Below are 19,442 nucleotides of genomic sequence, written 5' to 3' on the forward strand. Positions count from 1 at the left end.
TATCCAAGCAGTACTAAATGTTTTAGGAAAAGCAAACCTTTCAAAGGACAGATCTGAACTAGAGTGAAAGGGTCAAAAATGTTTTAATTTTTACTACGCAACCTTAGAATATTCTGTAATTCTCTTCTGAAACACTTGTTACAGTTTTAATAAATATGTTTGTGCTTTTATTTAATCAACATCTATCCTCTCACCTGACATTATCACAGGAGAACAGAGGTCTCTGGCTCAATAGCCTCAGGGCCTAGTGCCCCAGGGCTGCCACAAAACAGGCAATCAAGGCATACTACTTAAATATATAAGTGACTATTTAAAAATATACTAGATTTGTCCCTATTAATACTAGATTATATCTCTTTTCTATAAATATAAGGAAATATCTAGAAGAATAGGCATCAAATCATTAGTAATCAGGGGTAGGAAACTGCAGGACCAGATAGGATATTTCAATAGCTCACTTCATAATTTCAAAAATGTGATATAATGGGAATTTTTCCTTATATTTCATATTTTAACAATGTAAGCATATTTTATTTTTAAAAAAGCAAGCTTTCAAAATAAGTAATATAGACTTTAAATTCTTCTAAAACCCATTAATGAAAGCAGGATATGAATAACATGAAAAAAGTCCAGTAATGACTTTTTAAACTAAAATTTCACTTTATTAGACCCGAGGAGTCTTAAAGAATGAGAAGTCAAGGAAAGAAAAAAATATTATTTCTGAAGTCCCCTGAGAATCAGAATCACCTCTGAAGCTCTTAAGAATGTCAGATGAGCACACCTAATGCTGGATGTTGATTCTCTGGGGACGACACAGAGTAGAAGAATGTATACTTAAAGTTTAGCAGATGATTCTGAAGTATAACCAGATTTGATAAGCACTAAAAACAAACTTCTTTTACTCAAGTCTAATTTTACATATAATAAAATACACTTATTAAAGGGTACAGTTTGATAAATATTGACAACACATACATATAAGTACTACTACAATCAAGAAGTATTTCCAACACTCCAAAAGATTCCCTTTCACGCCTTGCCTGCTATTCTCCCCCTCCCCTGGCCTCAACCAGGCACATGTTTTCTGTTACACTACAGTAGACTTGATTTTTTATAGAGTTTCACATGCATAGGATCATACAGTATGAACCGTTGTGTCCAGATTCTTCTGCTTTACTCCTGTTGCTGTAAGCATTAATTAGTACCTCAATACTTTTTATTGCCAACATCATTTATCTATTCGGCTACTGACATACCTTTGAGGAACTTCCAGTTTTGAGTTATTGTAAATAAGGCTGTTAGGATCATTCTTGCACAAGTCTTTGTGCGGACAAATGTTTTCATTTCTCTCACATATCCAGGAGTGGGATTACTCCGTTATATGGCAAGTGTAGGTTTGACTTTATAAGAAACGTATATGCTATTTTCCAAAGGGTTTGTCCCATTTTATGTTTCCATGAGCAATACATGAGACTTCAAGTTGCTCCAGAACCTATCATTTAGTATGTATCTTTCAAATTTAGCTACGCTAATGGCCATGAAGTATTACCTCACTGTGATTTGAGTTTCACTGGTGACAACATTTTGAACATTGTTTAATGTTGTTACTGGTCATTCACATCTTTTTGTGACATGTTGTGACACGACTGAACGACTTCACTTTCACTTTTCACTTTCCTGCATTGGAGAAGGAAACGGCAACCCACTCCAGTGTTCTTGCCTGGAGAATTCCAGGGATGGGGGAGCCTGGCGGGCTGCCGTCTATGGGGTCGCACGGAGTCGAACACGACTGAAGTGACTTAGCAGCAGCAGCACCAGTGACACTGTACCCATGTTTTAAAAAATTATATTATTTGTCTTATAATAAATCTTAAAGAGTTGTTTGTGTATTTTGGATGTAAGTCATTTTCAGATACAAGCTTTGCAAATACTTCCTCCCACACTGTAGCATATTTTTTTCATTTGCTTAACAGTATCCTTCAAAGAACAGCAGTTTATATTTAGATGAAACCAAATTTATTGGACGTCCTTGTTGTTGTTTTATTGTTTATGCTTTTTTGTCTCAGCTAGAACATCTTTGACTCCCCTAAGGTCACAAAGATTTTCTATCTTTCCTTTAAGAAATACTATAGTTTTGGCTCTAACATTTAAATCTATGAATCATTTGAAGTCTTTTTCTCCTGTTTTCTTTTGTTGTAAGGGTTTAGATTCATTTTTTTCAATACTGATGCCTAGTTATTCTCACAAAGTTTCTTGAGAAGGCTGTCTTTTCCCCTTGGGTATCTTTTGCACTATCCTCAAAAATCAATCGGAGAAGGCAATGGCACCCCACTCTAGTACTCTTGCCTGGAAAATCCCATGGACGGAGGAGCCTGGTAGGCTGCAGTCCATGGGGTTACAAAGAGTCAGACACGACTGAGCGCCTTCACTTTCACTTTTCACTTTCATGCATTGGAGAAGGAAATGGCAACCCACTCCAGTGTTCTTGCCTGGAGAATCCCAGGGACGGGGGAGCCTGGTGGGCTGCCGCCTATAGGGTCGCACAGAGTCGGACATGACTGAAGCGACTTAGCAGCAGACTTGGCAGCAAAAATCAATTAAGCATCCATGTATGGGTCTATTTCAGAACTGTATTATGATTCAATTATCTATGTCTATACCAACACCACCCAAAATAAGTAAAAGAAAGGAAAAAAATAATGATAAATTAGAAAACCAATAATGACAAAATGGACAATCAGTAGAGAAAAATATTGAAATCAAAAGCTGGTTATTTGAAAAGTTCAATAAAATTAATCCTCTCATTAGGATAAAGGAAAGAACACAAATTACTATTATCTGGGGGCATCAGGACAGATCCTACAGACAGTAAAAGGATGATAAAGGAATGTTACAAACTAACATTAAGCCAATACATTCAACAACTTAGATGAAATGGACAAGTATTTGAAAGCTATAAATTACCAAAATTACCTCAAGAAGAAGACAACTTTATTTAGTTAAACAAAATGTAATTTATAATCTCCAAATATAACTATGGGCCCAGAAATGATCTAGTAAATTCTATTAAACATTTAAGGAACAATACCATTTCTACACAAACTCTTTCAGAAAACAGAAGAGAAGGAAACCCCTCCCAACTTGATTCACTACCCTGTTACCAAAGCCAGACAAAGGCATTACAAGCAAAGAAAACTACAGGAAATATCTCTCATTAACACAGATGTAAAATCCTTAAAAAGAAAGTAAACCATGATGAAGTAGGGGTCATCCTATGACTTGAAGTTTGGTTTAACTTTCAAAAATCAATTGATATAATTCTCCAAAATTAAAAGAAGATATGAATCATAAGAACATCTCAAAAAATATAGAAAAAGTATTTGAGAAAAGCTAACATGCATTTATGATTAAAAAAAAAACACCTCTCAAATAAAAAGAGAAGGAAACTTCTTCACATTGCAAAAGGACTTCTATGAAAAAAACAAAAATTCTTATGTAAGTAAAAGGCATCCCTAAGATCCAGAACAAAGCAAGGATGTTCACTCACATTTTCTATTCAATATTGTACTAGAAGTTCCTGTCAGTACAACAAAAGAGAAAAAATTAAAAGATATTCAGATTGTAACTGACGAAGTGAAACTATTTTTCTTTGCAGACAATATGACTGCATATGTAGAAAATCCGAATCCTAATCCACAAAAAAAAAAAAAAAAAAAAGTGTTAGGACTAGTAAATGAGTTTTAGCAAGGATATATGATACAAGGTCAGTATATAAAAATTAATTGTATTCCTATTCTAGAAATGAACAATTGGAAAATGAATGTGAACAGTAATAAAATTTCCAATAGCATCAGAAAATATGAAATGTGGGGATCAATTTATCAAAATACAAGCAATACCTTGTAGTACTGATTGTAGTAATTATAGTATATGGTTTTCAAGACTAAATGCTAAATGTATATAAATACAGTGGGCCCACCATATTCATGGGTTCTGCCTCTGTGGATTCAACCAACTATGGACTGAAATATCTGTAAAAAATAATTCCAGAAAGTTCCAAAAAGCAAAACTTGAACTTGCCAAGGGTTGGCAACTATTACAAAGTATTTACATTGTATTAGTTATTATAAATAATCAAGAGATGATTTAAAGTATATGGGAGAATGTGTGTAGGTTATATGCAAATACTATGCAATTTTATATTAAGGGCTGAGCATCCTTGGGTTTTGGCATTCTCAGGGTCCTGGAACCAATTTGTGGATACCAAGGGACAAGTATACTGAGCCCTACAGTAGGATTTTTATTAAGGAGAAGAACTGGTCATAAAGGCAATTCTCCACTGAATTCAATCCAAGAGGAGGTTTAGTTATCACAGTGAGAAGAAGTCAAGATCATAAGGCGATCTTGCCTACATGCTTATCTCACAGAACAGTCTTATAACCTACAGAGTATTTAAAAATTCAAACCATAAATAGGAGCTATTAAAATAAGCCTATTACCAAAACTTGGTCTGAAATATTTCTTCCTCTGATAATTCCTTTCTGTTTTATCACCAACTGACAAATTTGAAAATAAATTTCACTGTGCAGTAACAGAAGTCATGAAGAGGGCTTTCTTTTTGAAACACAGTAACTAAAGAATACCTCCTCTGGTCTTTAACAGTTGAGTTAGATGAAAAAAAATCTCCCAAAGGTAATTTGGCCCAGTATTAAATCTTGTTCACAATCTTTAAATTAGTTCACTACAAAGGATCATTTGAAAATGTATGTTTTTGTCAAAGGCAGAATCTTTACTATAGGAACTCTTGCTTTGAGCAATTAAAACATTAAAAAGTGACAATTTTCTTTACAATAGAATAACTATAACTTATTGTTATTTTAACAACTTATTGGCCAGAGACATTATTAATATTAATACATCTTTTGTAACCTGAACATTATTGACCAGAGAGTTTCAATATTCACTTAACTAACAAATCACTGGCCACAGCTGTTAGTTTCTGCAAAAATCTCCCAGTGAATAATGTGTTAAATAGGTTCTCCAATAAATTTAAAGGTTATGTAAAGAGTCAAATTAAAATTCTGCTCTTCAGGAATATATGTATCACATAAAGTAACACAACCAACACATACTACAAGCCCAGTGTGTGTCAGTGCTTCATACAGATGATCTTTTAAAACTACAGCTATACTCAAAGTGTCAGTTATCCCCCAATAAAGAAATTAAGGCTCAGAATGATTGTGACTAGCTCAAACCTATGCAGAATTTCAGATCATGTGTCTGTACTTTTTTTCATTTCAGAAAACAAGGTTGCTGCTGCTAAATCGCTTCAGTCGTGTCCGACTCTGTGCGACCCCATAGACGGCAGCCCACCAGGCTCCCCCGTCCCTGAGATTCTCAAGGCAAGAACATTGGAGTGGGTTGCCATTTCCTTCTCCAATGCATGAAAGTGAAAAGTGAAAGTGAAGTCGCTCAGTCGTGTCCGACTCTTAGTGACCCCATGGACTGCAGCCTACCAGGCTCCTCCGCCCATGGGATTTTCCAGGCAAGAGTACTAGAGTGGGGTGCCATTGCCTTCTCCGAGAAAACAAGGTGGAGTCAATCAATTAATTAAACGCTTATTACAAATCTCTACAATGCTTTTCTATTTAAAAATTCTACTCATGCAACTCAACATTATTTTCCTCTTTTTAAAACTGACTTATTACCTAGCATTGTTTCCACTGCCACTGAATTTCTATTCAATTTTCAACAGAAAAATACCACCCCAAAATATCAAAAGTCCCACTAAAAGGTAGGAAACCCTCTAATATATCCACGTATATTTTTAAAAGTAAATTTATTACTGCATTTCCCTGCAAAAATAAAAAACGAGGCTAAAAACATGTTAGTTAAACTAAATACAAGCATGACAAGAGAGCTGAACAACAAAAATTCTCACCAAAGAAAGTTTATCCTTTATATGTAACCAAAATATAAAAACAAAAATCACTACAAGCAAATAAAGTTTCACTTTATATTTCCTTCTAAAAGGATTAAAGTTATTTTTCCTTGGCATCTCATAAAAAAAAAAAAAAAAACTCTTTCACAAGATTCACTGAGCTTATTCACATTTTTCAAAATCACATAACTGAGTTTCTTAGAAATGAAAACACAAACTCAAAAGAAAAAGGATAAGCATAATTATGCAAGACAATTCTCAGCAACAACCCACTAATCCAAATACCTTATCTAGAAATATCAAAAACTCAGAAAGAAAAAATATGTTTTCTGAGCAATGGAACTCAAAATATGCATAAATCTGATTCCTCAAAAAGTCCTCTTAAAAATCTAGTTATCTTAATTTAGATATAATTCCAATGAGTTTGGCTATCAGGTTACAAGAAGCAAAACAAAAGATGAGAAAGTGCTGCCAGCAGTAGCTGTACTATACACAGTAACAAAAAGTAATCAAAAATATAGTTGATGGGATAAAAACCTGTTTAAAAAAAAAACACTGCTTCAAGACCTACTGCATGGTAGTGGCTAAGGAACAGACAAATAGATCAATGAACAGAATAGAGAGCCCAGGAATAGACTCTCATTAACAGTCAACTGACCTTCAACAAAGAAGCAAAGGCAATACAACGGAGCAAAGACAAGTCTTTTTAACAAATGGTGCTAAGACAGCTGAACATTCATATGTAGAAAAATGAATCTAGACACAGAACTTACACTGTTCACTATTCAAATTAACTAAAATAGATAAGAGACCTAAACATGAAACACAAAGTTACAAAGTTCTTAGAAGATAACACAGGAGAAAATCTAGATGACCTTGGGTTTGGTGATGAGTTTTAAGATGTAATACTATAAGCACAATACATGAAAGAAATAACTGATAAACTGGACTTCATTAAAATTAAAACTTCTGCTCTACAAAAAATACCATCAAGAGAATAAAAAGATAAGCCATAGACTGGGAGAAAATATTTGCAAAAGACACATCTCATAAAAAACTGTTATCCAAAAGAGACAAACAACCCTTAAAATTCAACAATAAGAAAATAACCACATTGATTAAAATGGGCCAAAGACCTTAACAGACACCTCACCAAAGAAGATACACAGATGACAAATAAGCATATGAAAAGATGCTCCACATCACATGGCATCAGGAAATGCAAATTAAAACAACATAACACTACAGACCTATTTGGTATAAATCCAGAACACTAACAATATCAAATGCTAGTGAGAATGCAGAGCAATAAGAATTCTCATTCATTGGTAGCTGGAATACAAAATGGTAGTCACTTTGGAAGACAATTTGGGGGTTTCTTACAAAACTAAACATACTCAAACCACATGTTGAAGCAACTGAGCTTTTTTATATTTACACAAAGGAGCTGAAAACCTTATGTCATACAAAAACTACACAAGGATGTGTACAGCAGTTTTAGTCATAATTGCTAAAACTTGAAAGCAATGAAGAGGTCCTTCAGTAGATGAATGGATAAATAATCTGTGTTATCTCCAATGGAAAATTATTCAATACTAAGTGAAATGAGTTATCAAGCCAAGAAAAAACATGAAGGAAATGTAACTACGTATTACTAAGTGAAAGAAGCCAATCTGAAAAGGTTACATACTGTATGATTCCAACTATATGGAATCTGGAAAAAGCAGAACTATGGAGACAAGAAAAAGACCAGTGGTTGTCAGGGGCTGGAGAGAGGAAGGGATTAAGTGAAGCATAGAGGATGCTTAGAAAGTGAAACTAACGTCTAGGATACTACAGGTAGATACATGTCATTATAAATTTGTCCAAACCCACATAATACACAACACCAAGAGTGAACCCCAAAGTAAACTACAGACTCTTGGCAATAACGATGCATCCGTGTGGATTCATCGACTATCAAAAACGTACCACTTTGGTGTGATCGTATTACAGTGAGCACATGCGGGGACAGGGTAAAAAGGAAACCTCTGTACTTTGTGCCTAATTTTGCTATGAATTTAAAACTGCTCTAAAAATTAATGTTATTTTTTAAAAATACAGAACTATTTAAATGCACTTTTTCTAAACTTATTTAAATATACATCCTAACACTCTCCAAGTGGCCTTGAGGGTATCACTTTAGAACAATAATCATAAAAAAATTATGACACTGAAATATCAAGAAAACACCAATTAGGTTTATTATACTTTGTTTCAAAAAGCAAGGAATTGTGCAGTATAAACTGTTAAAATGTAACTGAAAAATGAAAACGCTGAGCTTTTAAACTGTTAAAAAGCTGTTTGGAGAGGCTTCAGGAGTAGGTCTCAGGATTTGGGGCAATTAGCTGGAAATTATATGCATCACATCACAGAATGAAAAAATTATGATTTTTATAACACCATAATTCTGTGATTGCTTCTCTCCCATTCTGAGCACTTTCCACTGAGGGAATTAAAATACCATTCTTCTTTGGAACACAGATTCTTCTTAACAATTACAAAGCAACTGGCAACTTATTCCTCAAATCCTAGTCTTTTTACTCATGAATACTCAATAACAGTTAAAAATAAAAGACAAGTTTATTTCAAGACACTTGCTAACGAGAAATACATAGTATTTACTTAATTTCAAATGACTCCAATAAGACAAAAAAGAAAAAAAGTAATCCAAAGAAAGATTATAAAATGAGGCTCAAAGCACTTGAGAAAAAAAAAGTCTTTAAAAACTATTAAAAAGAAGATACTTGATGAGATGCAATTAAAAATAATTCAACCTGATAGTACTAAAGAATGCGTCCATTAAGGCAAACCAAAGAAATCAACATTTGTCACATGCAGCTTCATTGAGATTTCATCTTGATCAGTGACTGCCGCAAGTACAAGAAAAATATTATACAAATGAATCACTATATCTTCCTTCTAGACATAAATCTTCTAATTAAGATCAATAGACATACATACACCACAGAAATAAAGATACTAAATTCTATAATGTGATCTTAACACTATTCCTCCATATTATATTAAGGGACAACTTTTTCCCTTAGTTGGGAAGGTCACTTTTTCACTGTCCTTAATCTCTTCCTGATTCCTCACAAAGCCAAGTGCTCTAAACTCAAAACACCACTAACTATTGCCTGTTCACAGCCTCTCAAACATATAGAATGCTTTAACTCTAGCACTCAAACTCACTCTACATTAGCTCATTCTTAATTTTAAAAAAGGAACTCATATAACCTGTCAAACAAATTTTCTATTTTTACCATCCATTCCAAAATTCTACATCAAAACTGAGAATAAGAGCTTTTACAAATGAGAGAAAGGAAGGTTTAAAGCTTTTGTTCTTTGCAGAACTTGCCAAATAAATAATTTTGTGTTTGCTTCCTGAAAGAAGAGTAAAAAAGAGATTATTACAATAGTTAAATGCCATTTCCCAAGCTCTGAAGGCTTTTCTAACAAGGAAAAACATATCAGACCACTTTGCCATTTCTACAAATAGAATCCTGTTACATTTACCATTGTTCAGATAAAGAACACCAGGCCAGAAGGAAGTCATGACTTCATGTCTCATAATAAAGCGAACCTTTGTTAGTTGTTATAAAATAGTCTTAACAACTACCATGAAATGAAAATTTCTCAGACACTGTTCATATAAACATAGATGTGCCTGGTTTTAACAGAAGACACAACCCTGAAAGCTGTGTATCTACCCAAGCATGTTTTAAAATCTATCAGGAAAAGTCTGTTATTAAAAGGCACTCACACAAATACCACCTGAAATATAAATACTACTGACTTTAAAAAAAAGGCAAAGTGCTCGCTTTGGCAGCACATATACTAAAAAAAAAAAAAGCAAAAACCTGAAAAAAAAAAATATCAAGAGTCTACTATCAGGTAAGCTGTCAGGGAAGATGCCATGTGCTATTTCGGCTGAGAGGCAGAAGCAGGGAACAACCGTAGATAGCAGACAGGTCTGGAGAGAATGGTTAAAGAAGAAGCTAAGACCTAAGCTAGAGGTTGGATTAGATGACTTCTAAGGCTCTAGACAAATTGTGATTGTATTTTAAGGAACATTGAGCAGTGATAGTGGATAAATACTGATCAATTTACATTCCTGTCTCTCCTCTCTGTGAGTAACATGGTAGATGTAAAATCTAAAAGCAGAAACTTAAGTTAAACCTGACCAAGGTTTAAGACTTAAGAATAAACTATTGTAAACACAACCTAGAACCAATTTTCTTCAGAAACACACAAAAGTAATCCAATGGGAAAGAATATCATAAAAAGAATACCTCAAGCCTATCTCACACCACACAAAAAATGAATTCTAGGTGGCATACAAAATATTCTCATTATTAAAGGGCAAAGATTCCTTAGGATTTAAAAACTAGTAATCAGAAAAAATTGATAAATTAGACTTCATAAGTATTTACAACTTTTGTTCATCAATTGTCAACACTAGGAAAATGAATAGACAAGCCACAGATTAGAAGAAAATGTTCACAGGGCATACATTTGCCAAAAGACTCACATCCGGAATATATAAAAAACTCCTAAAAGTAAACAATGAAACAATGTGCACACCACAAAAGAAGATATGCAAATGGTCAATAAGCACATGAAAAGTGCTCACAACCATTAGTCACAGTAAAATAACATAGCACGACAGATATTCACTAGAATGGCTAGGATGGAAAAGACAGACAATACCAAATGTTGTCAAGAAGGTGAAACAAACAGAACTCCCACTTGCTGCTGGTAGAAATCAAAACAGACACACCTACACATATTTCCTAGTTTTATTATTTGTGTATGTTTATTATTCAATAAAAGGACCCAGGGCTGCTTAGAAAATGTATCTAGGCTAGAGTAGAAAAGCTATAACATGAGCCTGGAACAACATACTGCATAAGAAAGGAAAGAAGTTTTCCAAGAGTCATGAGAACATGCCAAAGGAACAGCAGAGCCAGCATGACAGAGCAACCAGTAGCCAAATATGGGACAATCTGCACTTCAAAATAAATGATGATATAAATAATGATAGTAATGGACTATAATGCATCCAATTATATCAGAATCCATGAGTCCATGCTTATATAAGTTAACAAACAAGGGAAGAAGGGACAGCTTTTGCCTATGTTAGAATGTAAACTAGAATACATAAGGAATCAGAAAGGAGTCAGAAAATAATCTAGTGGGTATAAATTTGATGAGAAACAAACCTATTTACAAAATCTCAAAACTCACCTTAGAAAATGTTTTCTGAATACAAAGGAAAAATAAGAAACTGTTAAGTGGAGAAACTTAGAAGTCACTAGCCGAGGCAAGTGATCAAAGCCACTTGGAACCAAGGTGACATCATGTCCCTTCTGACGTGATGCACTGAGATCATATCACTTCTATGATATGTGTGCTTAAACTGCATACCCAAATATAATCATGAAGAAATATGAGACAGCCTCAAATACAGGACATTTTACAAGACAGCCTGCACTCCAAAAAATATCAAGGTCATGAACCATAAAGAAAGGCAAGGAACTGGCCCAGATGAAGAGAGACTAAAGAGATTAACGACAAAAAGATGAAATATGTGATCCTGAACTGGAACTTGAACCAAGGCGAGAAAAAGCTGTAAGAAATTCTGTGCAGTTGGTATTATTTTATCCTTTATACAAATAAGGGACGTTCTTTAAAAGGTTAAATAATAGTACAAAGTAAACAGTTACCTCTAAGATACGTATTCTCAGTATTCAATGTATTGGGCAGGTTGCTATCTCCCTGGCTAGCTGTATCAGAGAGCTAAAGTCTCAATCCATAATCTTTATACACATTAAATTCAGTTAAAATTAAGTATTTTTTGACATTCTTTTAACAGAAATAACCAAATGGATCACCCTAAGTGTATCAAAGTTGAATATTTTAAGTTACCAAAAAAGAAAGATACAGTGAATATAAGGATATCTGTCATCCATTTATTTTAAACAAGTTACTTTAAAAGACTTATCAAATACAAATGAAAGTACACTCTAGATGAGATAAATAAAAATTACAATAGAAGCAACTGTAACCTGCAAAAACTGAACCATAATAAGAGATAAAAACTCACACTGTCAGCATACTGAGTTCAAACATCCATACTTACAAAAGGTACACATACCTTTCCCTAAATGTGTGTTTATGCTCATATATCTAGCTGTTCCTGTAAGGCTCTTGTGTTCTCTGTATGGTATGTGTTTCTTTGTTTCTGGATCAATATATTCCTTTGCCAAACCAAAATCTATAATATGAATAACTTGCTGGGTTTTGTTTCCCGGCCGGCCTATTAAGAAGTTCTCAGGTTTTACATCTCTGTATATCAAGTTCTTTGAATGGACATATTCCATGCGAGAAATCTTGATGCAAAAAAGAAAAAAAAAAAAAAAAGATAAATTTTATTTTAGGCTTGACTAGCATAAAATAGGATGAGAGCAGCAAGACAATTTTCACAATGAAAACAATGTAAAGAAGGAAAAAAAAAAAAAAACAAATTGTTTTATCCCCTTAAAAGCAACATGCTATCACTCCATAGTTTCTCAAAAACATGTTCAATTATGATTAAAAATCTCTGCTTTTTCTATTTTGGGCACTTATAAATGGAAGTGCTTGAATTTTATGAATTCCTTTCATATCAGGAAGACTGATTTGATCAAAACTTTCAGATGATGCCACCTTATACAATCAAACAGATTTACCAATACAAAATCTTAAAAATATAAACAGATATATTCGGAAAACTGCAATTTATTTTTCCTTTTCAGGTCAATAATGGAAAACCTTTTACAATTACACTAAAGAAACTTAGAGAGTCCAACTGTTAAAAACAGCTAACAGAGTACCCTTCGGTCATATTTTTCTTTTTCATAACTTGTTTACTTTTCTTACGTATTAAACATTTAAAAAGATATCGAAACTAGAAAACTTTGGAATACAACTCTAATAATAATATAATACATTTTTATTCCTTGCTTTACAGTTACTCAATATTCATTGTATAAACTGTCACAAAATAAAACATTACAGATAAGTAAATAAAAGTGCTTCATTCAGTAATAATCATGGTCACAAGACAACGTAAGTGAACACAGTCACTCAAGCCATTTTAGTTTGTTAACAAATTTTGGGTCATATATATATATATATAACATTCTGTGACCTACACTTTTCATTAACAATGTGTTATGAGCATTTTTCAGGTCATGAAATATTCTTTTAATAAACACTTTTTAATGACTATATATTATCTTATTGTTATTAATAATTTACTCAACTAACTTATTTCTGTGCATCTGGGTTGTTTCCCACTTTATTATGGACATCTCTGGACAAAAAGCTTTAAGTACACCTGAATACTTCTACAGGGTAAATCTGCAGAAGTGAAAAAAACCAACAGATAAAAACAATTCTAAGACTTCTGCAAAATATACTTATTAATAACATTTGTTTAGAAACTTCCTTAAAAATTACCAAGTTACTTCCCCACAGGCTCCCTGAAATTTAAATGATGTCTAAGACTCCCTCATTAGTTTGCTTCTTTTCCTAGGCCATTTTACATTAATTTACTGAGATTAAAAACATGTGTTTCTGAGGGTTCTCTTCTCTAAGTATTCATTTTCCCCCCATATGGTAGACCTTTTTTTAGTTTTATTGAGAAATCTCCATACTGTTTTCCACAGTGGCTATACCAATTTACATTACTACCATCAATGTTTGAGGATTCTCTTTTCTCTGTATCGTCACCTATGTTTGCTATTTTCATTCTTTTTTAATTTATTGTTTTACTGAAGGATAATTGCTTTACAGAATTTTGTTCTTTTCTGTCAAACCTCAACATGAATCAGCCATAGGTATACATATATCTCCTCCCTTTTGAAGCTCCCTAAGCATTCATTTTTGACATGAAAAGAGTGCTGGAAACAACTTAATTCTCAAACTAAGCATCTGATCTTAAAGCAGTAAGATACTAATTTTTTCATACAAAAAATTATATCTGAATCAGTTATTTTAAGCTACTTTCATCCTAACAAGACAATGATATGAAAAGTAGACATATTTTTTATTAGGTTGAATGCTGTGGATGACAATGTTGCAGAACTTTTAACTTTTAATGTAACTTAGTAACCAAACGGAACCATACAATTGTTCAAGCAGCTTCAAAACATCCTGCTTTACTTACCAGTTGGATAGCTATCATGAGAACCGTTTTAAGAGAAAATGTTCTGTCACACAAATCAAACAAATCTTCCAAACTAGGTCCCAGTAGTTCCAGCACCATAGCGTTGTATTTACCACAAGGGCCAAAATAGTAAACTTGAGGTATACCATCTAGGGGAAAGAAGAAGGACTTTAATAACTTCCTCATCTTAAATATCAAACTTTGTTTCCTAGAAAATCAATACACAATTTTTTAAACATTCTGTAGTTTTAAGAACTGTAGCAGGCATTTTACTTTTTCTGTACAAACTTTTCTTGACCCAGCCTCCTCCCTCGTGAACCACAGGGAGCCGGGGTCCACCTCTGCTCCACCTGCACCGCTGAACTACATTATAAACACCGCTTCACTGCTGGTCTCCACTTCACCACAGAAAGGAGCTGTGCATTTGAGCCTTATTATTTCCAGGGCCTACAGAAATGCCTGGCACACAGGAAAGCTCTTATTTGTACTGAAAAAAAGGAGCCACTGCACTCTTTGATAACCTTGTGGTAGGCATAATGTTAAGATCAACCCCAAGATTCCCATCCTCTGGTATACACATCCCTCTGGTGTATAATCCTTCTCCTCCAATTGTGGGCAAGATTCCCAGATTTTCCTCTAATCATTAGGCTGTATTATATGGCAAAGGTAACATAGTTAAGGCCCGTGTCACTGGAGTTTAACATCAAAAGGGAGATTATTCCGATGTGCCTGACCTAATCAGGCAAGACATTTAAAAAAGCCATTCTAGAAGTCAGAAATATTCAAAAGCAGCAGAGCAGTTCTGTTAACGTTAAAAAAAAACTACCATGTTGCACAAGATGGCCACATGCCAGAGAATGGTGGGCAGGCTCTAGGAACTGAGAGCTTCATCCCACAGCCCTGAAAAAGTCAATTTTGAAAATACCAATGAACCTGTAAGAGGACTCTGAGCCTCAGAAAAGACTGCAGTCCAGGCTTACACCTTGATCTAAACCTAAGAAAGACTCTCAAAAAAGGACAAAGCTAAACTATGCCTGTACTCCATAGAAACTGGGAGAAGACAATAAAGTCTAATATCACTAATTACTAAATAATTCATTATGAAAGAACACAAAATAATACAAACTCCAAATATAAAGCCTACATGCACAGAAATCAAATGTACTTTACTTTTACTTTTTCATGTATTTTTTTTAATTTATTTGTTTTTAACTGGAGGATAACTGCTTTACAATATTGTACTGGTTTCTGCCATACATCAACATGAATCAGATACAGATATACATTATGTCCTTTCCCTCTTGAACCTCTCTCATATACTTCATTTTTAGAACTAAGACTCCCAAAAAATTAACATATAATAGGTGATCATTTTATTTTAATACTGCATCTATCTATTTGTTTTGAGGAAATGAACAACTTCCATCTTAAATGCCTCAGTTTTACTTACAAGTGTTTTCTGTTTTGTGTAATGACTTTGGAAGGGAAAAATCTTTCTAAAATATACTAAAACCTTCCCCCATTCTTTTAAAATAAAGAGCATGAGGAATGCAATTTCACTCTTACTGTTTATTCTATCATTTTGCATAGTTAGTACTGCATGGCAAAATAAAACACTGGACTGGAAGCCAAGATAATTAGGCTCTTAGTCTGTCTTAATACTAACTATTCAATCTCTCAAGTAGACTTCAGTTTATCTATAATATCAATAGTTTAGAAAAGACCAATTTTTCCTGAAATGTGAACAAACGTAAGGGAGGTGTTAGGACAGCTGAAGATAGGAAGGTAACAAAATATAGTCATGATAGGCACAGAGGAAGGAGACACAGTCAAACTTCATACATGGTCCCCTCCTCAAAAACAGAGATTCTCATACACTCCCATGGGTAAAGATACACTCCCATACATACGCATACACTATGTGTATGTATCATCACCCTGCACCACACACCAGACACACACACACATTTTCCCCTGCCAAAAGAATCATTATAGCATGAGCTAAGGTTGGTTGAATGGGAGGATGTGGAACCACAGACACAGAGGATCCAAAACATGTATGTGGAGGGCCAACCATGAGTTACATGTGGATTTTTCACTGTGCAGAGGGTCACTGTCCCTAACTCCTGTTTTTCAAGTGTCAGTTCAACACTGCTTAATTCCAAAGAGCTCCAAAAATGAAGCTCATGGTTAATAAGAATAGAAGTAAGGCTATACAACTTTGAATATTAGGGAGAGCATGAGAAATACTTTAGTCAGTTATAGTTAATACTTGGATTAAATAAATGTGGCCTAAATCTTTTTCCAATTCAAGTTTTTCTTTGTCGTCCCTGAATCGTTTTTGTTGTTGTTGTTATTAAAAGTTTCAAGTGTGAAGCATTATAATTTGACATCTGTACAGGCATTCCTTGTTTTGTTGCACTTCACCAGTATTTTTTTTTTTTTTTATTACAAATTGGAAGTTTGTGGCATCCCTACAAAGAGCAAGTCTTTGGCGCCCTTTCTCTAACAGCATCTGCTCACTTCATGTCTTTGTGTCACATTTGGACAATTTTCACAGTATTTCTGACTTTTCCGAATGGGAGCTTCCCTTGTAGCTCAGTTCGTAAAGAATCTGCCTGTAATGCAGGAGACCCAGGTTCGATTCCTAGATCGGGAAGATCTCCTAGAGAAGCAAATGGCAACCCACTCCAGTATTCTCTCCTGGAGAATCTCATGGACGGAGGAGCCTGGCAGGCTACAGTCCATGGGGTCACAAGAGTCAGACACGACTTAGCAATTAAACCACCACCTTAGCATGAGTTCTTACTAGAGTCACTCATACCATATTTGAGTTATATCTACCCATATGATGTGTAAAAAAGACAAAAGGCTCAGAAATAGTGGATAAGAGACTCATTAATGTTTATTCTAACTCTGACATACGGCTTTTACTATGCTATATACATTAACAGCCTAGTGATACAATTAAGATTTATCAATAGCTCTTAGTTACTAACTTTTAAAAAATATTTCTATGATGTTTTCTCCTGCCTCTGTGCCACTGAAAAGTATTTTTATGTTCTTAATCTAGCAATCTCTAATAACCCATTTCCTGTTGCTTCTAGCCATAAAGATGCTCAATGAACTCAGGAGGAGAATGGATTAAGATAGAGACAGAAATATAGGAAAGTACCAAATAAATTATAACTGAATTAAAAACATATATATACTAGAGGAGTTCAGTGGTAGACTGGATGTGGTCAAAGACTGAATCAGTGAGCTGCAAGACAAAACAGCTGAACTTATCTAGACCGAGAAGCAAAATGAATCAAAAAACGTGGAATTAACTTAAGAAACCACTGAGACAGCATAAAGCAAAATAACATTTGCATTACATAGATCCCAGAAGGAGAGAGAGAAAAAGGGCCCGAAAAATCATCTGAAGAAATATAGCTAAAAATTTCTCTAATCTGTGGAAGGAAACAAGACATCCAGGTCCAGGAATTCCAGAGAGTTCCAATAAAGATTAACTCTAACAAACATACACCAAGACATGTCATAATTAAAATGATATAAGTTAAGGATAAAGAGAGAGTCCTAAAAACAAGAGAAAACCAACTTATTACCTACAAAGTAAATCCCATAAAATAATCAGATTTTTCAGTAGAAACTTTACAGGCCAAGAGTAAGTGGCATAACGTATTCAGAGTGCTACAAAGGAAAAAAAACTTTCAACCAAAAATTCTCCATCTAGCAAGTATATCATTCAGAATTGAAGAAAGGATAAAGAGTTTCCCAGATAAACACAAGCTTAAAGAGGTTCATCACAACTAAACTGGCCCTATTAAGAAATATTGAAGAGGTTTCTTAAACTGAAAAGAAAAAGAACTAATTAATAATAAGAAAACATACACAAGTAAAAAATATTATTGGAAAAGAGGTAGTGTATCAATCACCTATAAAGCAAACATGATAGTTTAAAGACAAAAAGTAGCAAATTTAAATTAAATTCCAATAACAACGGCTGCATTAAGAGACAATATATGTCATTAAAAGCATAAAACATTGAGAAAAACCTTATTTTGTTAGATAAAGCTTTGGAATTTAAGATGCTACCAGTTTAAAACAGGCTACTACTTATATAAACAGTTCTATGTGAATCTCATAACAACCACTGGGAAAAAAACTTGTAGTAAATACACAGAAGAAAATGGAAAGAAATGTAAATATAACACTGAAGAAAACTACCAAAACACAAAGAAAGAGGAAAAGAGAAGAAAGGAACAGAGAGGAACTACAAAACCACGAGGAAAAAATTAACAAACTGACAGTAAGTACGTATTTATCAAGAACTACTTCAAATGTATATGGACTAGAACAGCCAATTAAAAGACACTGAGGGACTGTTTGAATTTAAAGAGGAAAATAAAAAAAGACCTATCTACATGCTGTCTACACAAGACTCACTTCAGGAGGAAGGATACACACAGTCTGAAAGTGAAGAAATTGAAAAAATTTCAATGCAGACATAAATGAAAAGAAAGTTGGACTAGCTACACTCATATCCCCTGGAGAAGGAAATGGCAACCCACTCCAGTATTTTTGCCTGGAGAATCTCATGGACAGAGGAGCCTGGTAGGCAACAGTCCATGGGGTCTCAAAGAGTCGGACACGACTGAGCGACTTCACTCACTCTTCACTCACACTCATATCAGAGAAAGAAGATTTTAAAACAAAGACTATAAAAGACAAAGAAGAGCAAACATAACGATAAAGATGTCAATCCAGGAAAAAGGTAAAACATTTATAAATGTATATGCATCTAGTAGAGGAGGACTAAGATATACAACTCAAATATTAACAAACCTAAAGGAGAAATTGAAAGCAAACAATAATAGCAGAGGACTTTACCACCCTACTTACATCAATGGATAGATCACCCAGAAAAAAATAATCAGAAAGAAAACAAATTTAAATCATGCATTAGATTCCATGGATTTAATATATAGAGTATTCCATCCAAAAACACCAAAATATACATTCTTTTCAAGTGCACACAAAACATTCTCCAAGACAGATCAGATATTAGGTCACAAAGTCTCAGAATAAATTCAGAAAAGCTGATATCATATCAAGCATATTCTCCAACCACAATTCTATGAAACTAAATATCAACCACAAAGCACAAAATCATAGAAATTAATAAACAACATGTACAAAACAACCAATAGGTCAATGAAGAAATGAAAAAATACCTAGAAACAA

At 34.0% G+C, this 19,442-nt stretch overlaps 1 protein-coding gene across 10 annotated transcripts in view; it reads right to left on the reverse strand.

Moving 5' to 3' along the window:
• The window catches only part of CSNK1G3 (casein kinase 1 gamma 3), a 123,436-nt gene that overhangs the window by 50,465 nt on the left and 53,529 nt on the right, over positions 1–19,442 (reverse strand). For all 10 annotated transcript variants that reach the window (XM_070374067.1, XM_070374072.1, XM_070374071.1 and 7 more), the window contains 2 exons: positions 14,196–14,344; positions 12,141–12,375 (listed from right to left, as the gene is read on the reverse strand). In XM_070374067.1, coding sequence (XP_070230168.1) covers positions 12,141–12,375; positions 14,196–14,344 — 384 coding nt within the window. The remainder of the gene's footprint in view (positions 1–12,140; positions 12,376–14,195; positions 14,345–19,442) is intronic.

This window comes from Bos mutus, chromosome 7, assembly GCF_027580195.1.
Source record: "Bos mutus isolate GX-2022 chromosome 7, NWIPB_WYAK_1.1, whole genome shotgun sequence".
Taxonomy (NCBI): Eukaryota; Metazoa; Chordata; class Mammalia; order Artiodactyla; family Bovidae; genus Bos; species Bos mutus.